At 43.8% G+C, this 12,222-nt stretch overlaps 1 protein-coding gene across 1 annotated transcript in view; it reads left to right on the top strand.

Annotated features, from left to right (window-relative positions):
- Nucleotides 1–12,222, top strand: part of casz1 (castor zinc finger 1) — a 49,136-nt gene that overhangs the window by 23,676 nt on the left and 13,238 nt on the right. Inside the window, exons 5-8 of the mRNA XM_053482698.1 lie at nt 2,902–2,992; nt 5,720–5,884; nt 7,860–8,032; nt 8,132–8,988. Coding sequence (XP_053338673.1) covers nt 2,902–2,992; nt 5,720–5,884; nt 7,860–8,032; nt 8,132–8,988 — 1,286 coding nt within the window. The remainder of the gene's footprint in view (nt 1–2,901; nt 2,993–5,719; nt 5,885–7,859; nt 8,033–8,131; nt 8,989–12,222) is intronic.

The raw sequence follows: 12,222 nt of genomic DNA, 5'->3' as shown, positions 1-12,222 counted from the left end.
CCACAAATCAAAGCCCTGGCACTAACAGACACACGCACTTACTAGTGCACGCGCACACACACACACACACACACACACAAAACCCTCCTTGGACTGATTACATTTTGCAAGAAGATTTAATTAAGGAATTTTTAATGAGGCTTCTGCTGGCACTGCCAAGAACTGTTTTGATATTTGCACTGCATAATGCATAAAATTTGTCTAAACATCTCGGCAGTTGATGCGCAGGGAGGCAGCAGATAAGCCCAGATACAGTTTCAATTTCCGTGTTGGGGAAAATAAGAAAGGGAAGAAGAGGAGGAGAAAAAAGGAAAATGAGAACTCATAAAAAGGGCAAATGCGGCCTGGTACATCTTAGGAAAGGGGGGGGCGGGTACTGGGGGAGGATCATCACTGGCTTCCACGCTAATGAGAGCACACTCACACTAAAAAGCAGCTTTGTAAACCCGTCTACACCCACCTTCCCCCCCCCCCCCCCCCCACCCCCCCCGGCAGGAAAAGTGAAAAAGAAAAAAAAAACTTCTTTATCTCTGTGAGCTTCTCTAGAGTTTGAGATTTAAAAGCATCCTTCGTAGTGTTTATTCGCAGTTTTGCCTCTTAAACGCTTTCGTTCACCCGCCATCGCTTTGCACTTTGATCGGCATGTCTCCATTGTAACGCGAGATGTGCGGCAATCTCTGTATCGTGACCGTATTAATATTTAATCGGCTTCTGAATAGCAGCGGCCCATTAGCCCCCTGACGCGGCGTGTGGGAATTGTCCACCGGCGAAGCGATACAGCTGGGTGATGAGCAGAGGGGTGGACCTCTCTCTCTCTCTCTCTCTCTCTCTCTCTCTCTCTCTCTCGCACTCTCTCGACAGACTCTAACGTACACAAGGATGAACAGTGTCTCTGAGTGTGTGTGTAGCACTCTCTGGGACTGTTAGACACAATCGGGATCATACCCTACCTTCTTCTTCTGCTTTTTTTTTTCTATTTTTTTTTTTAGAAGACCAAACCGCGGCGCACATTTCATATCCAAGATCAAAAAATTTGCCATTCGTCTCAGAGAGCTTTCGCATGAGGAGCGTTTGGTTTTGAATTGAACCTTGGTGTGTTTTCCATAAGTGTGGTTTTGACTGAGGTGATCTCAGGTCCAGTTCCAGTCAAACTCAGGCGCGGTTAAGATCCGACTCTGAATCAAATCAAGTGCAGGAAGTGATAAAAAAGATGACACGCGTAGTTTATTTTATTTGATTAATTTATTTATTTCGACGTTGTAAGCGTGAGCTGTTCAACTGAACCAAAGGACAGAGACGTTGAGCTGCACATGGGATGCGTTTTAAAAATTGGACACAATAATAATAGTAATTATATATATATATATATTAATCTAGTTTATTAGTCATATTCTGAGATTAATCACAATTTAAAAATACCCAGATTTACTTTATAATGTTTATAATATCTTAAACATTAACACTTAACAAATGTTAAATTAAAATCTCTTGAATAAGCACTGCATGTTGTGATTGGTTAGTATGTTGTGTGACACTCCACCCAGCGCGGGGCTCGAACCCGGGCTCGATCCGCAGATCCGAAAATCAACATCCTGGAGCCTTAGCCACCCGAGTCACCACTTGCACATCTTACATTTAATGTCTTCTTGTTAAATTAGTTCCCCTCGAATGTAGCTCGAGCACACAACTTTTGTTTTATTCAAAGTTCTTTATCAGGAAGCTTTTTATAATGAAACTAGCACACCTGGTGATGTTTCCTCGGTCATCTTAGTATCCGCACTAAACGCGGCATTATCACACAACGGCGCTATTATGGGAAGCCATTCGTGTCGAACTTGTCCATATGATAAATTTGTGTTTAAAAACGTCGACAGCCCTACTGTACCATTCCTAGTTGATCTCATTCTTAAAATCTATCTTAGGATACTTTCCACTTTGCAGTGTGAACCCAAAAGCTAAATCAACACCAAGCAATTGTTTCGCTGTAACAAACCTCCCAGTTTGTGCGATCCATAAAAACCCTCTGCTCTACGCGGAAGAGAAAAACGAAGAAAAGAAAGAAAAAAAAACAGGAAAAATTCTATTACTTAGCCGTTTTTTTCCGTCTACTTCGGCAGATGGTGCTCTTGGCAGCAGCAATGCAAATGTTTATTTGTGTGTTTTCAGCTATAATTGGAGGTTTTTAACATTCATCATCGTCAGGGTTATAATCAGCCTGTAAACACTCAGGAAATGGGCCTCTTTAAAGCAGTGCCAATCTGCCGCAGCCCGGGCCAGTCAGACACCGAGAGCGAGGGAGGCGAGGGGAGGGGAAGGGGGATGGAGGGGAGCGCACACAGACACACTCAAACCTTTCTATTAGGCCTAACCTTTCCCTGATTAAAGCACAGCCTGTTAACCTGGAGTGTCGAGCGCTGATTTGGCAGGGTTTAAAGCACGGGCAAATGAGTGAATTACGTCTGGGGTTACAGTTTAATAAGAGTCTACCTACTGCTTCTGAAGCCAATGGAACTAATTTGGTAGAGATTGCTGTGACTGAAGTGTGAATTGTAATCACATGGTTGTGGGAGCGGAGGCAGGTATGAGATCTCGCTTTTCCTGTACGCGTCTGTAATGGCTCCCGTGCCCCGTGAAGATGATTCTGTCAGCGTGAGGGTGTTTATCAGTCGAGGATAAAAGGCTAAATTGCCCTTTAAAGCTCAGCCCCGTACGGATAGAGGTCACGTTTCACTATCGCACAAGAAGTGCCGGAAAATCACTCATTCGGAACATTCGGCAGAAAAAAGGTTACGCTTATAAATTGCATGTAAAAGCTTTTCAGTTTTTTTTCTTTTAAAGTCTTTTTTTGTTGTTGTTATCTAGAAGCAGATGTCTTGATCTGGAAGTATTTTGTGCTCATAGGTTTTCAGGGAGTCAGCACTGTGGACATATGCACTGCGCCTATCAGTACAGAGAGCATTACCACTGCATGGACCCTGAGTGCAACTATCAGGTGAGCACACCTGTCTCAACACACACACACGGTATATACAGTAGATGTACAGTTCAATCAAGGATTATATATCACAACTATGTCGGATGTTTAAATTATACTAAAATGAACAGCAAAATAAAAAAATTATAATAATGTTATTTATTAATTACACATTTGCCATAAAAAAATGATGTACATTCATCTCTTCATAAATATCTTTATAAGGGCCAACAAATGAGTTATTATATAATAAAGAATTAAAAAGCTTTTAGATGCAATACACACATCTTTCATTTGACAGACGCATTTATAGCCAAGTAACAAAAAAATTTTTTTAATGTATGAATATTTTTTTTTATAATTTTTTTTTTAAGTGCTGATAATGATGTGACATTCTCATATTTCTCACTTTTACACTCCATAATTTGTATTAAAGTTTGCAGATAGTTTAGCAGACTCGCTTGACAATCAGCCTCCCCAGGCACACACACTTATATAGACACACACACACATGTATACAAGGGGGAGGCCTTCACTTCACAGACACCTTGATAAATGAGACGATGTGTCATTAATAATGTCGTAGCCTAACAGCCGCGGTCGAGCGCCTCGAAAACAGCCATCTCTCACGGTTTAAAAAGCCTCGCGAGGAAACAAGCAGAGAGATTTCCGGACTCTCGTCTGACGAGAGGACGAGTCCATAACTCAGGACCCTTCCGTGTCATAAGAGAGGGTCACACCAGCGTTCTGCCGCTCTGGTGATAAACATGCAGGACAGGCTGATTTCAGTGCAGCACTGAATTCTGTACAAATCCATTGAAACCTTTTTTGTTTTAAATGGAATAAATCGCTCTAGTGAGATTATTACACTTATTTATTTTATTATTTAATTTTTTTTTTTTTTTTTTTTTTACACGAGGACATCTGCTACTACTCTGGGCCCACCGCTAATCCCCCTTTCAGGTTATTAATCTGATCCATGTCCCGGGAGTTGTCATGTACGACGCAGCAGAATCAGCATTAAGCAGATCAGACCACTGGCACTCAAGCCTCATATGCGCATATGCTGGGAAAATAACAGGCGAATACGAGTAGATCTGTTAAAGGCGACAAAAAAATGAAAAATACTCGTGCAACCAAAAAGCTGGTCTCTGTCTGAAAACGGCTTTTGTACAAACATGTCGAGATCTTGTTAGTAGAGAAGACAGCTGTTGCACGGACTTTAGAACGGCTCGGGGAAACAATTCCTCCGACTTTGCGTCCGCGCGAACCTGCGTTTGTAAACGTCTGATTATAAAAGCAACTCGATCAGGGGAGAACCGCGTGCCGCTTAATGACTCGGAGACGACGGAGCTGACAGGAAGATATCTGCAGACAAGTTCTTTCTCGAATGCCTGGCTAGATGTTTCCTAGCCTTGGAGAAAAAGCGAGGCTGAAACGAGCAGGCGTTTTGGAAGTGATAACTCATGAAATGTTACATGACACAGTGGTGGAATATTATCCGGCCTGCTCGGCTGCGACACCGGGCCCTGTTTCTCCTTTCATGGCCTTGTGCTCATCCCGCACAGGACTGGGAATCCTAAAATAAATGTAGCAGGTCCTCATAACCCCAGATGACCACTGTCACTGACTCCGTTTCAGCTCTTTCCCACCATTCGGGAAGATATTATCACACAGATCTGAAGCGTCTGCCCTGAATCAGACCCAGTATCGCTGCGGATATCTTCAGGTCCTGAAACGAGAAAGTCGATATACCGTACAATATCTGATGTGTATTTCTGAGAGCAATTGTTTATTTATTTTTTTTCCTTCTGTATGTAAGACAAGCTTCATGCATTGCCAATTACATTTTGCATTTTAGACGATTTATGTCATATTTTGGTCCCCAGTTGCATATTTCTGTAGAATATAAGCTTATTGATTTCATTCTCTCGTTACACTTCCTGTAACATCAGCTTAAGCCAAATTAAGCAGATTTGCTTCCTCGTTTCCATCTTTCCCCAACATACCGTTTTTTTATTTTTTTCTTTACTTGTCCTCTCTCCACTCTGCTATGTCGTATGATTATAAGATGGAATCTTGATGTATTCCCTTCTTATTACATGCAAACTGAATGAAAACGAAAAAAAAAAAAAAAAAAAAAAACAGAACACGCTTTACTACTTTAATTAAAACTGCACTCAGCTTGGGGAATGAAAAGCGAAACATTTTTGGTGTCTTGTTTGTTTGTTTGTCATCTCTTTTCCCTGCGCACGTTCGAGAAAACCGTCTGCACGGAACATAATTTCTCTGAAGCCGAGAACATCAGAACTATGATCTTGCAAGTCGAGCGATCGGTCTTAATTAAAACGGCGGAAAAGTAATAAAGATGCAGGCGTAGGAATGTTTTTTTTTTTTCAGCCAGGCAGGAAGAACTGTACTTGTATTCATATCGAGGCAGTGGGGTGAAAGAACGAAAAAGGAAAATGCATGAAAAAAAAACAAAAAACAGCTTCACATGCTGACTGTATCACGAGATCAGTCTGAGACGTCTTGCGCTGGACACATGCTTCACATCGCTGACTTGGCTGCCAGTTGGCTCTCGTGCTGCGCAGCTGTTGCCAGACTGATAAAATAACATGTTGCTAGTTTCCTACAGTACACCCACCAAAGCACCCACCCACACACATATACACATACACATACACACACACACACTACTAGCAGCAGCCTTTAGTAACCTGTTGCTGTGTTCCTGCTGAACAGAGATTCACCAGTAAACAGGATGTGATAAGGCACTACAACATGCACAAGAAGAGGGACAACTCGCTGCAGCACGGCTTCATGCGCTTCAGCCCTCTGGATGACTGCAGTGTGTATTACCACGGCTGCCACCTGAACGGCAAGAGCACTCACTACCATTGTATGCAGGTAAACAGTGTAGCATTAAACACCACCGGTGCTCCACACACACCCCACAGAAAGTCGAAGCATCTCTCTGTATGACTAATGCAGCGAAGGTCAAAGTGGAAAAGTCAGCAGCAGAAAGTATCACAATCACAGTCTCGATTCGAGGAGACGTAGCGTCTACAGAGAAATAAAGTAGTGAAAGTAAGCTTGTAAAAGTCACAGCTCGCAGACGAAACCCTCCATTCCGTCTCGATGCCAGCCATAGGACGAGTGGGAGACGCGCGCACGCACGCACACACGCACCCGAAGACGCTTTCCACCATCATCCTGCTCCTTAAGCAGGTCTATAAAAGGGAGCTACAGTTCTTCCAGTTTTTTTTTTTTTTTCTTTTCCATTAAGCCCCGAATTACCATTTAAGAGCAGTTTTCATTCGTTCGACAAAAGGTGTCATAAAGTAAATAAGAGACAAATTAAAACGGATGAACAAGACACAGCGCTGCACTTTCGCTCGCCGCTCTCTCGCTCCTTAATTGGCATGGATAAAAATTCAGTTAGTTGTTTATATAAACTCGACATTTTTCATCTTTTAGTACCAAGTGGAGAGTCGAAGATTATATCCCGTCGGATTTTTTTAAAAAAAAAAATTTTTTCCTTTCTTCCTTTTTTTTTTTTTTTTTTTTGGCTACACATCTGCTTATTTTCAAGGTGTCACTCGTCCCGAGTGCTTTTTCACCGTGAGGTGCAGCGGCCAAGGGCAGATGGCTTTAAGATGTATTCTTTTTTTTTTTAAACCCCCCCTAACGGCGTAATTGTTATTAGACATTTCAACTCTTGTTTTAACAGCTCTGAGAACCAGCAGATGTTGGCACACGTTCTGCTGATTTACAGAGAGAAAAAAAAAAACACGCACACACAGAGTGGCATTTTTTTCATTGTTTGACTCAATATGGCGAAGTTGCCCTGTTTGCACGGATGAAAAGTGCCAGGGATGATATACAATTGCTGGTTTTAATTCAAACATTAGTCTGTGCTCCCCTGCTGCCCGCAGGGCTCCTGAGTGCTGCTGCTGAGTAACAGAACCAGTTCAGACGAAAGAAAGTGACAGTCTCTGCGACTGCATCCCCTCCTCCATCCCTTACATTCGTTCTGCAATTTAACAGCAAGTCAGAGACGGTGGCCTTCTAATACAGAGTTGTATGTGTGGAAAGCCTTAAATGGAAGAAAGTTCTAACCACACACCACTCTGCTATGTTGCAGTTGCATTGTCTTATTTATTAAGGTCAGGCTTACACTATGCAAGTTTAGTGCACTTTTTTTTTTTTGTTGTTTGCACTCAACTTGCACTTTGAATGCATTGCTTATGAAAAAAAAAAGCTCACAAGCACAGCTATCGATGTGACGCAGAAATATATCGCTTTTTTCATTCTAGATATGTGTAATTGTCAGGCAAAATAAGCCACATGCAATCACCATGATCTGATGAGAAATCGTAATCTAATTCCTACGGCTGACATCATTTCATCTGAGTCACCACTAAAGAAAAAACGCGTACACCAAAGACACGTATTCTGTACTTTTTTCCCTTGTTTCGTAAACGCTTTTGCGTGGATTGAGTCGTATCTGAAGTAAGAGTGATGTCAGTGCGACCCATTTAAAGAAACTGCCCCGTCACTTCTGTTGCCTGTTGTGTTAACGGGTCATTACACCTCTGCTCGTTTTCACCAAGAAGACGTCTCAAATACATTTTTTTTTCTCATTTTTTGTTTTGTTTTAGGTTGCATGCTTCATCTCTCTCTCTCTCTCTCTCTAGATTGATTTATTTAAATGTTGAACAACGCAGAGAAATCCAACCACCGACATACTCATTTTCTTCCCCTGCAGCCTTCCGAAAGCCACAAAGTTTACTGTAGGTTGTCTTCCGCCTCCGCTTCATTTTGACTTCAAGCACCTTTGTTTTTTTTTGTTTTTTTTTTCCCCTTTCCGTGTTTCCATTAGGTGGGCTGTAACAAGGTGTACACAAGCACCTCTGATGTCATGACTCATGAGAACTTCCATAAGAAGAACGCACAGCTGATAAACGACGGGTTCCAGAGGTTCCGCGCCACCGAGGACTGCGGGACTGTGAGCTGTCAGTTCTACGGCCAGAAGACCACCCACTTCCACTGCAGGTAAAGACTGCAGGGATCTGCAGACATCTGGATAATTTCCATGTACAGCGAACGCAAATTAACCAGTGCTTCCGTCATTTTTCCCTGGTTTTTATTCAGGCGTCCCGGGTGCACCTTCACCTTCAAGAACAAGTGTGACATTGAGAAGCACAAGAGCTACCACATCAAGGATGACGCGTACGCCAAGGACGGCTTCAAGAAATTCTACAAGTATGAGGAGTGCAAGTACGAGGGTTGTGTGTACAGCAAGGCCACCAACCACTTCCACTGCATTCGCCAGGGCTGCGGGTTCACCTTCACCTCCACCAGCCAAATGACGTCGCACAAGCGCAAACACGAGCGCCGCCATGTCCGCTCCTCCGGCATGCTAGGCCTCTCGTCCTCTTTCCTCCTCCCCAAGGAGGATCAAGAAGAGTCCAGCAACGATGACCTGGTGGACTTCTCAGCGATCAGCAGCAAGAACTCCAGCCTGAGCGCCTCGCCCACCACTCAACAGTCCTCCACTGTACCGCACCTGATGTCCACACCCACTACAGCCAGTACCTCCAGCCCCAGCGTCAAGCCCACTACCAGTCTGCCCGCCGCCAGCCGCATCTCCACTCTCCTCTCGCAGGCTCTTCCTAGCAATATGCCTGTGGCCCTGGCGCTCTCCGGCAACGCCCTGAGTGGTGCGCCCAACTCGTTCTTCCCGCTTTTACCCAGGCTGCCCCTGCAGATGCCCCCGGCAGCCGCTGGCATGATCTCGGCCGTGAGCTCCGGCGCCCTCTCGACACCCCGGGACTCCGTGGCTCCAAGCTCAAGTTCAGTTGGTGAGGCGGCATCTGTGGCCTCAACCCCGACTTCCTACTCTGCCTCCTCCATCATGGACAAGATCTCAGCCAGTAAGGGCTTGATATCACCCATGATGGCAAGGTTGGCTGCGGCTGCACTCAGCACCACGAGCAACCTTGACACAGGTGAATTTTTTTTCTTTCTTGTAAGAGGTTAATCTGTTCAGGAAAATTCATTAGGGCTTGCCCCTTCTTCTTTTATCCTTTCTTTATTATTTTTTTCTTATTCAATATCATATAATTGCATAACCAAGTTAAGAAATAACCTGATCTTTGGCATATATTGGTGCAAAAAGATCAGTGAAAGAACAGCATAAAAAGGGTCTAAACAGGAACTGATCTTTTTCTTTTTTCTTTTCATCATTTAGCGATGATGTTTATGAGATGTATGTAAAGGAAGAATAAGCAAGCAGGTCCCATCTTTCCTTTTCACACCATTATACCACCAACACTTCCTCTTCTCTCTCTCTCTCTCTCTCTCTTTCGTTCTCCCGCTCGCTCTCACTCTCTTTTGTCTGACAGTAAAAAGGGCACACGCGGGCCATCGGCTCATTTGCTCCGTAGACAGTAGACAAATCTCTGATTTCAGGATTAGGCCAAATATTGAGGGGCTGCTTTGCTGCCCTAGACCCGTTATTGCTGTGATCATTGCCTTGATACCCACAATCCATTAGCTGATAAGTGCTGGAGTGGTAGCGAGCGGCCCCGGTAAAGCCGCCTCTAATAGCATTCTCAGGAGGTTTCCAGACTCTGTGTTCTACATGCTTCCTCATCATCAGCCTCTTATCTGTGCGCGCACTCGCTCCGACCGAATGGAGCCCGAACAAAATTAAGTTGAGAAATTGAAGGTATAAAGCCGCCTTTTTTTTTTTTTTTTATAACACAGACTGATCTAAAGAGGGATGGGGGGGGGGGGGTGGGGAATAACAGAAATTGTTGAGGCAGAAATGAGTCAGTGCTCAGTGAGGTGTGTGTGTTCGAATATATTCAATTTGACATCACATCTGTATTTCCTGTGTGAGATTCGAGGATTTTTAGACGCTAATACATTAGTGCCTGAATATGAATGATTTCTGCTGGAGTCAGATCTTGTGAAAAAAAAAAAAAGAAGAAGAAGAAGAAGAAAAAAAAAATCTCTTTCCAGCACGTTTAGCAGAAGCTAGATGCTGTGAAAATCTCTTCTCAAGTCGTTTAGCAGCATCACATTTTAAACACGTGAAACGTGCCCTGCTCCGGATTACAGCGGTGCAGGTACAGTACGGAGCAGGTGGGCCGCGGATGAAGACGGCGTCCTGGAGGAGGTTGTGTGTGTGAAGGGGAACAGGGCCGAAGAGAGCAGGCCCAGCTGCTGTAGGGGTGTGTATCCTGTCATACGCTCACTCCACCTCTGAGATCTCTACAGATACTGAGAGGAAGGGAAAGAGGGAGCGGATCAGAGCGGAGCGCGCAACGTCTAAGGGGTGGGATGGGGTCCATGTGTCGGAGGCGGCCCAGATGGTGCGACTCCATTCACTGGAGAGAGCATGTTCATATGTGTGTCATAATTTCACACTTCAACAATAAGCTTGCGAGAATGTCTAGTGTTTAATTTAGTGAACTATGAAAAAAGAAAAAAAAATTTCGAGAGAAGAAGAAGAAAAAAAAAAAAAAAGCCCCACACTAGGCAGAGAGAGAGAGAGAGAGCAGATCATGAAGTGTCATTGCTAAATTTATGTGTTTGCTCAGAAATGCCGTGTGAACAGGACATTTGTGTAAAATATGAAGAGGATGTGGTCAGGGCCCAGCGTTTAGAAAGGAGTGAACAATGTTTACTGCGGCTATTTTCTCGCAGTTTCTTTTTTTCTCTCTCTCTTCTTTTTTTGATTGCACGAAAAAAAGAAAAAGAAAAACGCACACATTTTTTGGTGTCATCCGCTGCACTGACTCCAGTGACTTCCTAACGCGTTCAGGTAGAACTGCACACTGGATTGTTTTTATTTGATTTGGTTTTATTTGGAGTAATATTTCGGAGGTCTACTCCGGAGTGATACTCCAAGATCCTGGAATCTCAAAGGCTCACTAATTAGACATACAGTACAAATGATCTTTCGCAAGCACGGCAACTTAGCAGGAGTAATTACATGCTAGAACATTATTCTTGGATAATTTCCAGAAAAATCCCTCTTTGAGATCAGGCGCCTTTTTTTTCCCCCTCTTCTCACTCCCGCCTCTCTCTCTCTCTCTCTCTCTCGCTAAGATTATCAGCGAGTTTGTCATGGAGACTGTGAGGCTGATAAAGAATTTAATGACTTCCCTTTCATGTGGTCATTATTTAACTGTCTTTTTTAAAACTTCAGGCGATTCATTCCCACAGGCAGCCTAAAGCGGAGTGAGTGTGCTGTGGTTTTGATGTCAGCTGTGTGTGTGTGTGTGTGTGTTTAGAAAAGCATGATCAGTGAGGCGACAGAGGTTAACCTGGTGATGATTGGTTGTGTTAGTTAGGTGCTGGTTTAGAAAAAGTGTTGTTTTTTCTTTCTTCTTCTCCAGCTCTTAGTGAAATGGGGATTTCACAGCAGTAGTTGTGGCAGTTCCTACGAATGAGTCATAATTTGCCTTTTTACTTTTTTTTAACTGATGTAAACAGCCGTAAATGACAACCCGATGTCTGGCTTCCAGGATTTGCAATCATTAAGTGTGTTTTATTCACTCACACACACACACACACACACACTGCAATGAGGGCCAAGGGCAGACAGTAATGCCACGTCCTTGCCTGTCACTATTTCTCAACAGGCCTGACTTCCTGAAAAGCAAGTTCTCCACTAAACCAATCACGGCTGATGCACTCAGCACTTCTATTCCTCTCTTTCTTTCTTTTTCTTTTTTCTCTCAATATAAAATACCACTTAGAGGCCTCCGAAGGCCCGGCTTTCACTCTATAGCCCGAGGACGAATTAATATTTCAGTCACTTGGGGATTGGGGAAAAGCCAGGTCACTCAGCATTTTTTTTTATTATTTTTTTTTTTTGCCCCATTCTATGTTTGTTTTTAAATCCGCATACCTTTGTGTAAAAAAACGATGGGGAGCGCCAGCTGTCTGAAAGATCTGAGCGATTTGATTGGCTGTCACCGATTGGCTGTCACGTCCAATCTGACTGATGGCGGAGATGTTTCTTTCGGGCATGCTCGGCGGCTGACCGCCGCCCGTCGTCAGGCCAACAAGGACAAGTGGCGATGAGAGGGAGGAGGGCTGTGGGGAGATTCGCTCCATCTGAAGCTGCCACATTCCCTCAGCATTAGCGTGCACTGTAATGACCAGTTAAGAGGCAGGCACGCAAATGGGTTGTGACAAGTGCTGCTGAAAAAGGAGTCTTTTTCCCT

This window comes from Clarias gariepinus, chromosome 22 (assembly GCF_024256425.1).
Source record: "Clarias gariepinus isolate MV-2021 ecotype Netherlands chromosome 22, CGAR_prim_01v2, whole genome shotgun sequence".
Classification (NCBI taxonomy): Eukaryota; Metazoa; Chordata; class Actinopteri; order Siluriformes; family Clariidae; genus Clarias; species Clarias gariepinus.
This window is presented reverse-complemented; position numbering and strand designations above follow the sequence as displayed.